The 17188-nt window shown below is 47.6% G+C and overlaps 2 protein-coding genes across 6 annotated transcripts; both read right to left on the bottom strand.

Moving 5' to 3' along the window:
- Nucleotides 1-271: 271 nt before the first annotated feature.
- brf2 (BRF2 general transcription factor IIIB subunit) lies at nucleotides 272-4698 on the bottom strand. The gene is made up of 4 exons (XM_030355139.1): nucleotides 4281-4698; nucleotides 3949-4008; nucleotides 3439-3760; nucleotides 272-2036 (listed from the first exon to the last, which is right to left on the bottom strand). The coding sequence occupies exons 1-4, from the start codon at nucleotides 4429-4431 to the stop codon at nucleotides 1034-1036; spliced, it is 1536 nt and encodes a 511-aa protein (XP_030210999.1). The 5' UTR covers nucleotides 4432-4698; the 3' UTR covers nucleotides 272-1033.
- A 481-nt stretch (nucleotides 4699-5179) lies between these two features.
- Nucleotides 5180-17188, bottom strand: rab11fip1b (RAB11 family interacting protein 1 (class I) b). 5 transcript variants are annotated; one of them, XR_003976608.1, is made up of 7 exons: nucleotides 16655-17187; nucleotides 12980-13461; nucleotides 10493-12500; nucleotides 7079-7960; nucleotides 6280-6400; nucleotides 5718-6036; nucleotides 5180-5677 (listed from the first exon to the last, which is right to left on the bottom strand). XR_003976608.1 is itself a non-coding variant. In XM_030355105.1 (6 exons), exons 1-6 carry the CDS (start codon nucleotides 17002-17004, stop codon nucleotides 5836-5838), a joined length of 4044 nt encoding a protein of 1347 aa, XP_030210965.1. In that variant the 5' UTR covers nucleotides 17005-17187; the 3' UTR covers nucleotides 5180-5835. The 5 variants fall into 5 exon arrangements, 4 of the variants coding, with proteins under 4 accessions (XP_030210965.1, XP_030210967.1, XP_030210968.1 ...); XM_030355105.1 differs by having other exon boundaries at nucleotides 5180-6036; XM_030355107.1 differs by lacking the exon at nucleotides 16655-17187 and adding an exon at nucleotides 15049-15196 and having other exon boundaries at nucleotides 5180-6036.

Below are 17188 nucleotides of genomic sequence, written 5' to 3'. Positions count from 1 at the left end.
GTTACACTCAAGAATGTGTATTTATTATAGCAATTACATCTACATGAATTAATTCTTACCCCAGTGTCTTCCCACGAGTAGTGATGTTATGGTTTTGGTCGAGGCATCGGGGCGTGTGTGGAGTACCTCGGCTCCTCCCCCCAGCGAAGCTCCGTATCGAGTAGGATTCACGTAGGCGAAATTACGTAGCGTGACGTTCGCGGATTCATCTTGGGCTGTTCCGCGATATGGGTTCACAATTGCCACATCATTTACAAAAATAAGACACAACCCAGTTCCAAGATCACTTTAATGGCAATTGAATTAATCACTGTCATCATGCAGTTGTATTGTTACAATTATTAGGCTACTGTAGTTGATAAGACCTATTTTGCCCGGGATGCCTACTTTAATTCTTTGTCAAATGATTTATTTTTCTACCATGAGCTCGGGAGATATTTATGAACGGCACCCTCACACGTATCACTGAAATGACTTTAATTCCAATGTTTTGATTTTGTACGAAGCAAACATCACATTTTGGGCTGGGTTCACAGAAACGTTCTTTCATCATAACTTCATTCACCACTAGGTGTCCCTAGCGTACTCGTTTAAAGCTTCGAGGTCGAACCACTTCGGTGGTTCATCTGGCTGCGAGGCTTTGACGTTTTGGCATCATGCGGCACCACTACTAAACTGTTCACAGTACAGCATGGCTACCAGCACCCCTCTGGTCACCTGTTTGTAACACCCCTGGACTACAAAATATAATGTCACAGCAATATTAGGTTCAACATGCTGCCCAAAGCACAAAACACTGCTCAAACCTTGGAAACACATGGAAATCTTTGTGGTACCATCAATGAAAAAAAGTTATTTATTTTAAGGTAATTGTAGAAAAACAGAAACTCACTTTAGTGGCAATTGCGCACAATTCAAACAAAATCCAGCAAATGTTCAAACTGAAAAAAAGTTATTAATATACAGTATTTCCATCAGTGTAGGCAAAAAAATAATCAAATTAAAGTGCACTGAACATTCCCAGGAACATCCTTCACTTCTTTCCGGAACATTCTTGGTCCTCGGTGGCGGCGAGGAGCTGCTGCTGCGTCTGCAGGTAGTCCCTCACTTCCTGAGGCCTGCGTATGTACGAGTCGATCTCGCTGTCGGAAATCTCCTCGTCTCCGTTCACTTCGGCCCACCGCGAAGCATCCGTCCTACAGACCTTGGCGTGGCGGGCGCAGGGCGGGGCGAACATCGCCCTCTTGCCCCAGTGGACCGCCGGCCGTTGCTCCTGGGTACCTTGCGTTTCGCCGCCTCCCTCCTCAGGATCTCCATTTACGGCCTTCAGCGTGCACGGCTCCGGCGGTGAATCCGTCCCGTCGGGCTGATGGCCCGGGGCTCGTGGTGGGGGGTCTACGGTGCTGGGCTGGATTCCATTCCCCTGGATCTCCTCCTGGGTCCCCCGTCTGTCCTCTTGGGCCCCCAGGCTCTCCCCTTCAGTCCCCCGGCTCTCCCCTTCAGTCCCCCGGCTCTCCCCTTCAGTCCCCCGGCTCTCCCCTTCAGTCCCCCGGCTCTCCCCTTCAGTCCCCCGGCTCCCCCCCTCCTCTTCTTCAGCCCCCTGGCTCTCCTCCTCCTCGGCCCTCTGGCTCACCTCGTGGGTGCGCAGGGCCTCCCTCAATAGGGCGTGGCGGTGCTGCAGGATGTCCTCCACGTGCAGAGCCACGTCGTCCGGGGCCCCCCCGCTCAGCCAGGGGATCTCCTGGCCCAGCCGGCACAGCACCTCCCTCATCTCCCCCACGCGCTGCGCCGCCGTCTTGTTCAGGGGCATGTGCGACAGCCGGCAGAACTTGTTCAGGGAGTAGCGCAGGCGCGTCTTGGTGGGCCTCAGCGACTGCCAGCTGAGGAAGATGGCCGCCATCATGATGGGGACCGGGTGGCGGCCCGTGACGATCCAGCTGTCCGTGGCCAGCTCCACCAGCGCCACGGCGCGCTTGGCCAGGTCCGCCGAGGTCTCGGCCAGCTCCTCCGGGACGTGAGCGCTGCTCAGTTTGTACCTGGAGGGATCAGTTAAAGAGTGAGGGCCAGAACACAGACGGCTTTTAGATTTATAAAGCAGAACATTTGTTTTGAGAACAATTTGGATAGCTTTTTGGACTCTGGAGCTGTTCAATTCCCAAATAATAGAATCACAGAACAGTAACGTCATAAGGGGAGGAAGTTGAAATATTTGCCACTTTGTCAATACATATAATTTGTAAAGGCCTATTATTCTTAATCCCATATTGGCAACCATTTCTAAGCCTTCCTGTGAGATGGGAGAGGTGGAGTTGTCCCGGTATGTATTGATGCAATGCTCACCCTGAGACTGAGGTAATGCCCATCGGTCAACAAAATAGACGCGTGAATGAAATAATGTTTCATCCAATTTGCATTTCTTAAAAGGGAATTTTTTTTTTTTTCATTCCATAATTTCCCCCAGAGACTGGAGAAATCCCTATCGACCTCTACTTCCCGCTAGGGCTGGGCGATTAATCGGATTTCGATCTGGATTTCGATTTTAGCGTCAAACGATCACAAAACTAATATAATGGTGTTTTTTGGAGGCGCACACAAAAGCTGCGTGCGCCTCCAGACGATATTATGAATCACAAATGACTGCGTTGGGTTCTCCGACGTCTCTGATGCTTCCACTTTCACATTAACCTGAAGTAGACCGAGCTGCGACATGGAGGAGAAAGGGATTGTTGCCCGCGCTTGTCTTCCGCCGGAGCCCCGCTGCCTGCTGCTGAGGGGCACACAGCTTTCGGCCATGATATTATATAGAAATTATATTATTTAGATATAGAGCTCCGGGAGTCCGCAAACGGCAACAATCACTTCTCCTCCATGCTGCTGTTCACGCTGGACTGCAGGGAGTGAACGCTGATTGGCTGTTATGCTACGTCCCTCAGGGAGTGAACGCTGATTGGCTGTTATGCTACGTCCCTCAGGGAGTGAACGCTGATTGGCTGTTATGCTACGTCCCTCAGGGAGTGAACTCTGAATGGCTGTTATGCTACGTCCCTCAGGGAGTGAACTCTGAATGGCTGTTATGCTACGTCCCTCAGGGAGTGAACTCTGATTGGCTGTTATGCTACGTCCCTCAGGGAGTGAACGCAGATTGGCATTGTGGGAGATGTCGTTTTCAATCCGCAAGTGCCAAAAAGTCAATATCTGCCTTTTCTCGGTCAAGAAGGCACGAAATTTGAAATTTATGTTACTCTTCAACTAAATATATGACCCACTTTCAATGCAGATTCACGTCTCCACCGGTGAAAATCGGTGAAAATCACCCTACAACTAATCATCTGCATATCACTGAAACATAACCCTACTGTTTACTTGTCATGGTCAACGATGCATCCCATCTATGATAACGTTGACCACATCTACGCTACGAGCGGGTCCAGTACTCACTCCCGGGAGTGGGCCTCCAGCACGTAGGTGATGCTGCTCTTGGGGACCTCCACGTCCAGGACCTTCTCCAGCTGCTTGAAGACCCCTCCCACCAGCGCGGGGTCCGTCTCCACCAGGCCGCTGATGGTGCCCAGGGCGAGGGGCCAGTTGCGCAGCCGGCAGCTCACCAGCACGCAGCAGCCCACCAGCGCCTCCTTCTTGGCGAGCGTGACGTGGATGAAGCTGGCGTGGGTGTACGCCTGCCTGAAGTAAACCTCCGCCAGCTCCTCCACATCGTAGCTGAGCCGTAGGATGCGGCACAACGCACGCACACGCTGCAGTCCTGAAGGAAGGACGGCGCGGATGATCATGTGTTGCATTATCATTCAATATTAAAAGACAATGTTAATACCAAAACCGCGCGCGCACACACACACACACACAGGAATAATATAATAAATATGTGGTCCCACTTAACATGAGACCATAAAACAAGACTTGTATTAGGCCAACTTTAATACTCTTACTTACCCTTTATCAGATTTCTGCAGGGCACCTTTGACTGAGCTGTGCTGTGACTATACCGAACATCTAAAAGGAAGGTTATGTACAAAAAGTTAATTTATTTTAAACTATAAGCCTCGATGATAGAAAATAAAATACAGTGATGTGTTCCATATCACAATAACAGGAAGTATTAATTGGTTTTCATCTCTATTTTACTTTCTATTTATGAGTAGCGCCACAAACAAGTTCATAGTATCAGACTTAATTAATATTGAAATACTCCTAATACTAACTAAAAAACATGCATGTTGGACGTCCATGTGTTGTTCATGAATAGACTAGTAGCATTAGCATACCTTCTGTTCCCGCGCCCGTGTCCGTGACGAGAAGTCCTTCGGACACCACAGAGCCACAGTCCTGACAGACGAGTTGGGACTCCGCGTAGAGATCATCCTGAACGACACTTGACGAGCCGCACTGTGGGCACGACCGAGCTGCGCGGAGCATGTCTCACTTACTACCAACTTCTGACTACCAAGTTCTACAAAGTTGTTCGTGCAACGTGTTGACGAAAACGCCACATGGAAAAAGAGGGGGTAAACAAATATCTCCTCTGACGTCCCTTTAACGTCGGTGAATAGGCCGGTGTTCTTCTTCTTGTAGTCTTTTCAGTAGAAAGATGCGTCGAAGCGGATACTGCCAACCGCTGGTCTATTTTCGTAATTACATCAACCACATGTATTGCACGAGAATACAGCCCAGTGGGCACAGCCAGGAATCTGCCTGGAAAAACAGTTGGCGGTTCTCTTGTAGGCAAACCAAATAATGAAACTCTCTCGAAGTGTGTCCCTACCTTGAAAAAAGACCCATATAATGTGCTGTACAGTCAGCAGTATAAATTCTCACACAACCAGTGGAGGGCTTCCCTACGACCCTGTGATTTTAAACAACGTAAGTCCTCCGCCCGTCCCATAGTCGATGGGTCCACTTGAAGGTCCTTATAATCATGAAAAATAACTTCACCCACCTATCTCTTCCCGCCACTTGGTCTCCGCCCTGGTCTTCATCCTATATTCTACATGTTTAAATCTGAACACCTCCATTTCCAAGGCCTCGGGCATCCGGGCAGAACCAGACACACCAGTAAATGTTTGAGTTCCCCCCCATCGCAGTCCACTTCATTAAGTTCAGTTAATAAGTTCTGATATAAAATCAGATTTTGATTCACGCACGTGATTATAAACCAGAGGAACACTGTTATTTAATGCATTTCTTTATTTGTGTATATACATTTTTACACCAAAAAACAATAAAAGGATTCAAAGGTTCTTTGAAAATGTGGTATATGGGCCTATTTCACAGGATATACAAAAATAATCAAGTTGTCAATCAAAAGCATATTTATGAAGGCTTATTTATTAGATCATCTTTAAAAATCCCTTATAATACACAGCGTATATTTGGTTTGTATTGAGTCAATGGTATTTCTAGACATTTGCTTGATTTCAAGTGATTTTCTCCTTCATATCGGTGGAAATAGTTTACCCTCAACCTCAATCAACCTTGTATGGTTCGGAGTGCTGCCTTTATGATGTCATGATCAGACATCAAATGTTTCAGATGGTATCATGATGTCATAATTAAACAAACCATCAGATGGTATGTCGTCATGATTAGACAACAATTGTATCGGATGGTATCATGTACGGCGATCAGACATCAACTGTAAGGGATCGTTTCATGACGTCATGATTTGACATCCACTGTATCAAATGCTCTCACAACATCATGATTAGACATCTAGTGTATAAAATGAATGGTATCATGCCATTATGATTAGACATCGGCTGTATCATATGGCCTCGTGCATCGAGTTTAGACACCAACGCCTTGAGTCAGACATGTCTCGAGTCAGTGCTTCAGAGCGTTCATGGACATCAGGATGCCGGGCTCCTCCTCCATGATGCGCACCAGCAGGTTGTCTATGTACTGCTCCAGCTCCGAGATCTTGTGGTCCCTCTGCGTCAGCTGGCCCTGGAGCTTCTGCAGCAACAGGATGAGCTCTCCTCGGGTGAGCTGAGAGAATGGACCCCTGGCCTCTTCCTCCTTCACCTAGGAACCAGACGGTCACAATGAGCACCACATGCTTCAAATTAACTACACCTACGCCGAAAATAGTAATAACATTAACAGCTGCTAATGGGATTTACGAGGCTATTTATAATCTAATCCCGCACTCACCTCAGTAACCCTTACAGGGGTATACCATGGGATACATGTAGAACAGTGTCATCTTCCTGATTTCACCTGCATTATCATTAACCACCGCATGGTCAACACGCTCCCAGGGCTCACCGCGACAGCGTTCCGACCGCCCCGGGTGGTCTCCGACGGTGTGTTAGAGGCTGGAGTGGCTGAGACGGACGAGACGGCAGATTGCTGCTCCCACACTCTGAGAGGCTTTACTGGATGACTTCTGGAACGACATGGACACATCTGAGCTCCGTGGCACTGAGCTCCGCGATGAGCCCTTGACCCATCGCACTCAAGGGGGGTCAAGGGCCCCCCCTTGAGTGCGATGAAAAAAAAACAAGGTTCTAACTCCTTAAAGATAATGTTGCATCAAACAACTCATATTTGATACAGTATTATTTGATAACAAGATCAAGGAGGAAAAGAGTCGAAATGTGCTCATAAAGCACATTTTTAAATGTGTAGTACCAAACCAACAACACCATTGCAGTGGGCGACCTGACCTTGTAGGCTCCAGAAGCAGTACAAATCGAACACACCCACTGCCACTTATCAAGCACTCTCTTCAGGTAAAACAAAGCTAGGTGCGCCTCATTAGAAGAGTATAGTACGCGGAGAAAGCATTGTGGTGGTTCATCGACCTTCAATACCGTGACACTAACCATATTAAAATGGTTGAAAAACACCAGGCACCGTAAAATCACAGACACACCCAACTACGAGTAAAATACTAGTTCACAAAACGACTACTTCTCCACCATCTATCGTGCAACGAATACATCTGATAGAACTACTGGTAGGCTTATAGTGTGGACTCTGACCTACACCCGTGCGGTGGGGGGGGGGGGGGGGGGGGGGGGGGGGGGAGAGGCTACTGCTATCGGAGCTGTTGAGGTCTCACCTTTGTGAGGGTGTAGGAGGCCCGGTGCCTGTCTCCACCCTACCTCCCTGCTCCGCGGCAGCCTCTGTCCTCCGAGGCTGCACGGTGGCTGGGGTCTCGCTGGCGTCTCCGGTTGGGGGCGGGCCCATGGGTCTCACGTTAGAGGAGACCGTGACTCGGGCTTCTGAACACGCGTTCCTGCTCGGTTTCGCGGGGCTGCTTTCTTTGTCCTCTGGGGGCGGTGGTGCTCGGACCGTCTTCAGCGATTTAACTCTGGATGAAGAACTATCGGTGTCGAGAGGAGTCTGGGCCTCCTCATCTTCATCCTCCTCGTCGAAGGGGTTTGTTCCATACGTGCTGGGTCTTTGTTCCGTCACTGTGTGAGGACCAGACACGTTGGAGTTCTTCCGGGTATCTTTGAAGGACAAGGCAGGTCTCGGAGCATGCTCTGGCCTCCCATCATGGACTTGCGCTGATACCTTGGTTATGTTTGGGTTCGGTTTAGCCGGAGCTGGACCTTTGACGATTTTGGATGGCTGTGGTGCCTCAAAGGCTTCAGTCGCATGGACCGTTTGAACCGTTTTTTCTTTGGAAGAAATCGGTTCAATTCGGGGTCCGTGTCGTTTAGGAGGTTGAGGAGCTGTGCGAGCAGCACGCGGGCGGTCCTTCTCGCCATCAGAGCCCTCATCCAGATGAAGGCTGGTCTTGATTCCCCCCAGAGGGGAAACAGAAGGGACGGTGGAGACAGAAAGGTTGTTTGGTTTGTCATGAAGAAGTTCTTGGTTGCTAGGCGGTGGAGGGGCGTGGCGTTTCTTTCCGGATAAATGCTCGTCGGATTCCGATTCTTCAAAGAATGGGTTGGACGGCTCGAAAAGCGGTGAGGGGGTGCGTCGCGATGCAGGACTAGGAGTAGAGAGGATATCCCAGTAGAAGCACATTACTTGCATTATAATTATCAGTTCTAATAGTAGGTCATGAATACATATTTGGAAGCGACTGACACACATATTTAACCAAGAATATCTAACCATCATCAACCATCAATATTTTTGGTTTGTCATTTGGTAAAATGAAGGTGCTACAGGCGTTAGAAAATGTGTGAGTCGGACACGCAACACAAACGTTTATTTGTTAAGTACATCATTTAGTACATTAGTTTGAGTTAATGTAGAATTCATTAATAGCGGAAGCCGTAAGCATTTCTAGTAGTATAACCTTTCACTCGGTCGGCTGAATGCTATGCACTAGAGACACAAGGAGAGACAATGCACTAGTAATGAACCAAAGAAAAGGTCGCACACAATCACATTGCCTTCTCTTTCACTGCAACTCTGCAGGCCGAATTCAGCCTTCCTTTTTTTTCATCTCACCTCTCAGAGCAAGAGGCAACCACTTCCCCTCACACACCGCTTGTGACACCTTGTGCTATCACATATGACACACACACACACACACACACACACACACACACACACACACACACACACACACACACACACACACACACACACACACACACACACACACACACACACACACACACACACACACACACACCGAGTTAACTGACCCGTTGCTAAGCTAATGTGTACACGAGACGGCGGAATGGATGACAAGCCAACAGTTGAAATCAAATCTCCACAGGTGTTTCAGGTCTATTGACTCTACAGTAGGGTCAGAGTTATTATACTGTCCGTCTACGGACTATACTCCAAGTCCGTTAGTCATTACACTGCATTTTACACATTATTACACACTTTTTTTCTGATTAAGTGTAGTAACACACCTTTGTCCGACACAATCTCATTCATACCTAGAGGACTGGACAGGCTGTTATAATGTTATTATCATGGACCGCCCTTAGTGGAGATGAAACGAGATCTCAGGGCCTCCTCATAGGAAATATGACACTTTGCCCTAGATGCTAGACACCAGGATGCATAAACAAGCAGTTGAAGATCATTTACCGTCAGGTTTCATGGTGTCAAGTGACAAGCCATGGACAACTTGTAAAGAAACTGATTTAGTGCCCGTTATGTTTTTTTCTTTCGTGTGCAATTGTGATGATTAATTAAAAGGATTATCTCAGTGATTGGAACACGTTCATTGATTTGCTTTTTTGTGTTTCAGTTCGTATTCGTTTAGGTTGGTTGTCACATTTGGCAAAAATGGCACTGTGATTGGAAAGCTGAAGACACAATGATGCATATGATTCCTATCCAGCCATTCATTATTGTATACTTATAAAACATTTAGCAAAGTGCTTTAATTTATCTAGAAAATTATCGGAATAGGTCAGAAAAGTAAAATGTATATTGATATAACGTAATTACTTCCATATAAAAAAGTTTGCATTTTTTGGGTATACATAATGAGCTTAATGTAACTCAAGGCACAAATGGCGTGCACATGGAAACACTCGCACAAACATAATCCAAAATGCATCGTTTGTCACAGCATTTGAAGATGAACATTCCCTGATAATAGTAAAGGGGAACCGTCGCGCACAGTAGTCCTATGATTGACATTGCTTCACCCAGGAGGGAGAAAGTCACCGGAAAGTATATTCCCTGAATAGGCAAAAACTAGGACAGTTTGAGGAAGCATTGGATTGGGAAACACGAGTGGCTAAAAACGAACAAAATGGAGCAATCACCAGAGCCTGACAATGACATTTGTCATACTACCCTATTTTACTCTACTCTCATTTAATTGTTTGATTCCACATTTAAAAGTGTGGATTTCAAAGTCACTACGCAGAATGAACAGGCAGAGCATGGCATCAATAAGCAGACAAACAAAACACATGCAGTAGTTATGTAGCCGACAGTTGGCTACAGCTAGCAACATCCAATGTTTTTTGTATATGCGCTTGGGGCATCTCATAGCAGAATCAAGAGCTTGATTTCAAAATGTTATTTCTTAACAATGTGGTCATTGTAGTGAATGTTGCAAAGTTAGAATTGGTTGTTAGCATTTGACTTTGAAGTTATGCTATACTGGTTAGATAAGTTAGTGAGCAGTGGAATTTCTTTTGATTTAGCAGCATAACCTCAACCTAAATAAATGAGAATATATACACAAGTTTATAAACTTCATGCTATAATAATATACAATTCTACATTCATTTTAATATGCTTTACCTAAGCTCTATATTTGTGCATTGTACATAATGTTGGTGTGTATGCTTCTGTGCCAAATGCAAAAATACATCAGTGTAAACATGAAACATGACTTATTCCTCAATAACTCAAATGGTCGATACTACCTTGTTTTACTACTAAGGCCGACCAACGACTGACGTTTTACTGCTAGTTTTACTAGGCAGATACTATATGTGCAGCTGTGTATGAAAGTCCAGCGTGTAAAGAATAGGCCTGGTGTGTTTGTGAAGAGTGTGAAGCCCCCCCCCCCCCCATGTAGCCACACACTCACCTTTGCCTGGCGGTCGGAACGTCGGCGGTCCGACGGGCGAGGGGTCCCTCAGGTGTTGGGGGGCCGTCGTCTTCGGAGGGGGGGACGGAGCGCACGGGGACCCTGCGACGCGCCGACTCTATTCCCCCGGGGCTCTTGTTAGTCAACGCAGAGTTTGGACCCAGATAAGGGTCGTGGGTGGAGGGGGGGCCAAACGGTGTGTTTTTCACCGTCTCTTTGGTCATGAACTCTTCCTCTAGCTCGCCTCCCTCTTCTTCACTCCCTCTCCTCTCGTCCTCCCGTCTCTGCTGCTCCTGCACACGCTCGTCCTCCTCCCGCCTGACTTGTTCTTGCCTCTTGATCCTTTCTTCCTCAAGAAGACTCTCCTCCCTCCTCATTCTTTCCCGTTCTTCTTGCCTTTTGACCTCCTGCTCCTCCTCCTCTGCCACTTCTCTCCTCCTTCTCTCCTCCCCTTCCATCAAGATCCTTTCCTCTTCCTGGCGTTTCTTCGCTTTCTCTATTCTAGTCGTTTCTTCTTCTACTCTTCTCTCCTCCTCCTCTCTCTCCTTCTCCATCCTAAATCTTTCTTCCACTAGTTCCCTTTCTCTCACTCTTCTCTCTTCTTTCTCCTGCATGTCACTCATCCGCTCCTCCTCCTCCTCCTCCCTTACCCTTCTCTCCTCCTCCCCTCTCTCCTTCTCCATCCTAAATCTTTCTTCGTCTAGACTCCTTTCTCTCAGTCTTATCTCCTGCATCTCACTCATCCTCGCCTCCTCCTCCCTAACCTTTCTCTCCTCCTCCTCCCTAACCCTTCTCTCCTCCTCCTCCCTCATCCTAAATCTTTCTTCCTCTAGTTCCTTTTCTCTCAGTTCTCTCTCTTCTCTCTCCTGCATCTCACTCAACCTTTCCTCCTCCTCCTCCCTTACCCTTCTCTCCTCCTTCTCCATCCTAAATCTTTCATCCTCCAATTCCTTTTCTCTCAGTCGTCTCTCTTCTCTCTCCTGTAACATGGTCATCTTCTCCTCCTCCTCCTCCTCCTCCTCCCTAACCCTTCTCTCCTCCTCCTCCTCCTCCTCCCTAACCCTTCTCTCCTCCTCCTCCTCCTCCCTAACCCTTCTCTCCTCCTCCTCCTCTTTCACCTTCTCCAACCTCACCCTTTCTCTCTCGTATTCCTCTTCTAACCTTTCCTTCTCTATTCTAATCCGTTCTTGCTTTTCCTCCCATTCCCTCTTCATTTTCTCTTCTTCCTCTTTCTCCAACCTGGTCCGTTCCTCTTCCCGTCGTTCCTTCTCTTCTCTCTCTGCTCTTTCTTTCTCTATTCTGACCATTTCCTCTTTCATCCTAAACTTTTCCTCCTCCTCCATCCTCTTTGTTCTTTCTCTCTCCTCTTCCAGCTCTCTTCTTTTCACCTCTTCTCTCCTAAACCGCTCCTCTTCCTCCCTCTCCCTCCTAATTCTATCCTCCTCATCTCTTTGATATTTACGCTGTTGTTCTTCAATCTCCCTCTTTTCCAATTCCTCTCGTCTCATCCTCTCTTCATCCAGACGTTTCCTCTGCTCCTCCTCTTCTCTCCTCCTCTCTATCCTCATCTGTTCCTCCTGTCTGGCCTTTTCCTCTTCCTGCTTCCCTCTCCTTTGCTCGTATTCACTCACATCTACCTCCTCCTCCTCCTCCTCCTCCTCCTCCATCCCCTCCTCCACCTCTCCCTCCTCGGCTGCCTTGGTGCTCAGCCAGGGGGAGGGCTGCGGCCGGGGGACCCTGAGGGAATCGTAGGAGCTGAACGACCCCTCCACGGAGCCCCGGTGGAGGTCCTCCATGGAGCCCCGGCCGGAGCTGGACAGGCTGAAGGTGGAGCTGGCCCGGGAGCCTGCCCGGGCCGTGGGCTCCTCCGTGTACACAAGGCCGCCGGGCCTGGGGGCATCGGGACCGCCACGCTGGGCCGGGTCCGCCACCGAGGCGGAGGCCTGGGAGGATTTACTGTCGTTGCTTCCGGAACGCTTGTGGAGCCCAAACTTGAACTTCTTCTTACCTGAAGGGGAAGAAAAACAAAATGGGAAGGGGTTCCAGACAAACTATTATTGAAGATCGGGTCTCTTGTTCAAGAGAGACTTGAGTACAAAGTGTATCATTAAAACTAATATAATCTAAACTCACACTATAATAAATACATGGAAACAAGTTTGAAACACTCACATTAAAATCAATCTTGATTTTTTACGATTTTTGATCGGACCCATTTGGACCAAAGTATCGAGCTTCAGAGTACAATTCAATTTATTACAAATATGCAGTGCAGATAATCTTAACGCAGTCCGTCCCAGATCAGCGTTAGTTCATGGCACCAGCAGCACAACAAAGTCTTGTTTAATCTGAAGCTGAAGTCCCCTAATGTAAACCTCTAGATAACAAGTACGAGTCTAACTCTCATGCAAGAGTTGGATGTGCACGGTCGTTACGAAAAGACATGAGGGTAGAAGTTAAGAGCTTGGATCCCTTGGATCCTCTGACCTTCTGAGGGCTCCACGTTGAGTCCAGAGGACCGGCTGCCAGACAGCGTCTGGTTCCTCTCAGGCAGAGGGCCCAGGAACGACATGGACTGGGACATGTTCTTCTTCAGGGTGGACTTGTGCGAGAACAACGACTTCAGCTTGAGTTTCTTCTTGCCGCTCTTCTCCTTGGTGGCCCCCACAGCCCCCTCAAAGCCTGCTGCGCCCTCCTCCTCCTCCTCCTCCTCCACCTCCTCCTCGCTGTCAGTCAGCACCTGGCTGAACGACGACGGCACGATGGCCGACACAGAGTCAAGGCCGCTGCCATCCTTCTTCTTGCCCCGCAGCTTGTCCTTGATCTTCCCCAGGCGGGACCTGGACTTGTCCATGCCGGAGAGGTCGAACATGCTGGCGGTCATGTTGTTCCTCATGAACTGGATGTCCAGCAGCACCTCCCCTCGCTCCTTGTCCGCCTTGCCGCCTTTGTCCACAAGCTTGAACCACCTGGAGGAGGAGAAGGCGAGCAGGTCTGTGAGGACAGGTTAGGGCGCCCGTGGTGCGACAAATGCTAATCGCGCTAGGCTTCTCGTTGGCTTAAATATGTGGATCAATTTCAATTAATTACATTATTTTCATCATTGATTTTTTATTCAATTGAATAAGTTACTTTTGCCACACCCACTTAACCCATGGGTTTGGGTGTATTTGTTTTGCTTAATTCTCAGATCACTTCCAACAAAAACGATTGGCTGTGATGAAAATATTTGACGTTGATGTGCAGAACCCAACGAACCGGATGGAGAAGCCGAATGGAAGAAAACCAATTTGACTACATTTATATCTACCTGTACATAACTAGCATCTAATCAGTCCCTCGGCTTTCTCATTTAGGTGTACAGACATACACTCCCACTCCTAGCGTCTTGTATGCCTTCAAAATGGCCAAAATTATTTCACCAACTTGCAAGACAGAAATGTATACTGTCAGCATAAAAATACACCGTCAGCTCAAAAGGGGCCTGTTGGGTTAAGAGCTGAGGCCAGCAGTTCATCCCCCACAGAGCTGAACAAACAAGCGACTGAAGCCTGGAAGGAAATGGGGGGGGGGGGGGGCTGGGGGATACGTGTGTGTGTGTGTGTGTGTGTGTGTGTGTGTGTGTGTGTGTGTGTGTGTGTGTGTGTGTGTGTGTGTCTGCACACGTGCGTTAGTCATAAATCACATGAATGTTTGGTCTTTTAGGACTAAACTAAAGAAGGTCCCGTTTCTAATAGTTGTAGTTTCTAGCAAGAGAGTAAGATACAATAGAAGAGTTGGATCCACTGAAATGTGATTATAGGCTCAAGTAACAATACATCAACTCTACTACTACATCCCCATCTATTGTAGGGAAACGTTGTAAATGTCATATTGTAGGGAACAATCTATTCTCTCGACCAGAAGGTCATTACAGTAAAGGTCTCTCTGTCATAATAAACACGTAGGTATGCAGAGAAAACCCTTTACTACCAACACAACAACACATTAGTCATTGTCTGCATCACGCCATCGCCCACTGAGTCAGGGAAGAATCTCCTCCTCACCCTCCCTCTCTCCTCCTGCCCTCTCCTCCTCACCCTCCCCCTCTCTCCTGCCCTCTCCTCCTCACCCTCCCTCTTTGCTCCTCACCCCACGTCTCCGCCTCACCCTAGGTCTCTCCTCCACTCCCTCTACCTCTCACTCTCCTCCTCAGCCTACCGCTCTCCTCCTCACCCCACTTGTCTGCTCCTCGTTCAATTTGACACCTACACATGACTAAGGGAGACGCCTTCTACAGGAATCTGATTAGTTACTGGCTGGTACACGACACAGCACAGGCCACACAAATACACCAAAGAAAAAGCATTTCATAAGTCAAAGGTAAAGTAGAGTTCCTCTGATAGCTTGTCCATGTGAAGGGCCGTTGTGAAAAGTTGTTTCCTAGGCCCTCAGCCAATAGATAAGGACGAACGATGAGCAAGCCTCTCTTCGGCAGAAATGTTTGTGCGGAAATAGGCACAGCGCGAGGATTCGTCACACACCTTTCTAACCCATTGTTATTCAGTGATGCTTACCATTGAATAGGAGGATAAAAAAGGAACCGTAATGACACGAGGAGGAAGCAACAAAAGAACCAGGCGTAGCCAGGTAGTCACGTAACGCCCGAAAGGACTCGGGTGACAGCGCTGTGTTGCCTGTCAAGACAAGAGAAATAATGTCCTGTTCCAACGTTCAGCTGGATGAGCACACACACACACACACACACACACACACACACACACACACACACACACACACACACACACACACACACACACACACACACACACACACACACACACACACACACACACACACACTTCTGGTTGCTAATGATTTTCGTTCGCCATTTCCTGCCGAGACCCTGATAACCAGATATAGCAATTATCTGGTTGCAACACAATGCATTATAGTAGGCCGTGTGCTCATGTTTGGAGAGAAGTTAACTAAATCGTTTCTATCCTCATATTGTTGTGGGATAGGTCGGCCAGGATTGCTATTCAACAGACAAAAGGAAAACGTCTGTCTTCACTGGAACGACTGATGCACTCGGTGCAGAGTCTGACATTACAGAGAAGAAACTCTTCTTGAAAATAAACAAAAAAGTCCAAACCCATCTGCCTCCAGAGACACAAGCGCCGAGTCATCAGGGAGATGGTACTTCCTGAGGTTCTTCCGCTGTTGTCATGAGCTGCATTGTGTTTACATCACTCACTAATGTTCCTTAATGTGTGTGTGGAAAGCACACACACATTAAAACAAGTGATTGTATCTTTTGGGTTAGGGTTCTCAAATTGCTAGCCTGGTGAAAGAAATATTCCACAAAAATGTGGCCTTTAACCGGTTTCTTGAAACTCATATCTCTGCACGCAAAACATATTCAATGAACCAAATCATTTATAATGAACATGAAGTAGGTTTAAGTTGCTTTAGAAACAACTTCAGCAGCCTAAAGAACATTCATTGACTGGATGCATGTTATGACCCTTCAATGGATTCACTACTGGATGACCTTATTGACTAGAAGGAATGTAAGCAGGATTAACCATTACTATGGAAACATAGAAACACCTGTGCAACAAGCAAGGCCGGGCGCTGCCCACACAACACATTTCACGGCACACTTCAAGTCCGGCCCACATAGTTTGTTTTTCACCACGAAGCAGACAGGAATGCAAGGCTGGCCTTGAGCTGGATTTAAACCAAAGAACTGAAGGAAAGTTTTTTTGCAGCCTTAACACAACACAACTTGAATGGTCAATGTTTTGGAGACAATACACAACTCAATTAAATAATTAACTTTGAGAGACATACAAGAATCCATGCATAAAGTATGTGTACAACTTTACAAACTGTAATAAGTGTGTGTGTGTGTGTGTGTGTGTGTGTGTGTGTGTGTGTGTGTGTGTGTGTGTGTGTGTGTGTGTGTGTGTGTGTGTGTGTGTGTGTGTGTGTGTGTGTGTGTGTGTCCCGTGTACACACACGGGTCTTTGTCAAGTGTAAACAGGAAGAAATAGAACCAGTAAGGCCAACGTCTCCACCCCAATCCAAAATAACCTTTACTTTACAAAAAAGAATCCACCATTATGATATACATAGCATAATGTGCACTCAATCTCTTGTTTGTACTGGAACGCTTACTCTGTCTTGTTTCTGGATTTCACTTCATGGAGATCCAACAGATTGACAACAGCTTGCCCCAGCGGCTTGTCTGGACCAACAAGCGCCCGGTGCATCACGTGAACGCGTAACGTGCCGCGCTCGGCGTTTCCTTGGTGGGCTGGAGGCAGGTCGAAGCTGGCCTGCTCCTTCCACATTGGCGCCACACTCTTCTCGGCCACCTCGGTGGAAAACTTGTCTTTCGCGACTTGCATGATGGCATACGCGTCGTTGGTGCCATTTTTTCCCTTTATCCTGAGTCCTCTGGCCTGGAGCACCGTTACCTGGGCGCTCGTTGGGAACCATTGTTGACTTTGATCAGCCAAAGACATGGCTGACCCGCGCTACCCTCCCCAGGTCTGAGCGAGAAGATAAAGGAAAACACCCGGAAGTTAACCGTCGCTGACCGTACCTCGATTTGTCTTGGGAGGCAAATGCGAGAAAGTTTTGCCTGTTAACTGCACTGGACGAACTTGAGGAACCAGCTGATTGGGCGTGTAAGGTTACATCGAGAAG

Source organism: Gadus morhua, chromosome 4 (assembly GCF_902167405.1).
Source record: "Gadus morhua chromosome 4, gadMor3.0, whole genome shotgun sequence".
In the NCBI taxonomy this organism is placed as follows: Eukaryota; Metazoa; Chordata; class Actinopteri; order Gadiformes; family Gadidae; genus Gadus; species Gadus morhua.
The sequence above is the reverse complement of the archived record's forward strand: the minus strand, read 5'-3'. Positions and strand labels throughout refer to the sequence as shown.

Bases quoted from the DNA above. Each gene is read 5' to 3' on its own strand.
- rab11fip1b (XM_030355105.1), bottom strand. From the start codon at position 17,004: ATGTCTTTGGCTGATCAAAGTCAACAATGGTTCCCAACGAGCGCCCAG. The intron at 7,961-10,492 runs GTGAGTGTGTGG...CTCTACTCCTAG, and splicing joins GTTCCGACCGCCAGGCAAAG to TCCTGCATCGCGACGCACCC. The intron at 6,037-6,279 runs GTGAGCCCTGGG...TCTGGTTCCTAG, and splicing joins GCGGTCGGAACGCTGTCGCG to GTGAAGGAGGAAGAGGCCAG.
- brf2 (XM_030355139.1), bottom strand. From the start codon at position 4,431: ATGCTCCGCGCAGCTCGGTCGTGCCCACAGTGCGGCTCGTCAAGTGTC. The intron at 4,009-4,280 runs GTATGCTAATGC...CCTTCCTTTTAG, and splicing joins CACGGGCGCGGGAACAGAAG to ATGTTCGGTATAGTCACAGC. The intron at 3,761-3,948 runs GTAAGTAAGAGT...TCCTTCCTTCAG, and splicing joins CTGCAGAAATCTGATAAAGG to GACTGCAGCGTGTGCGTGCG.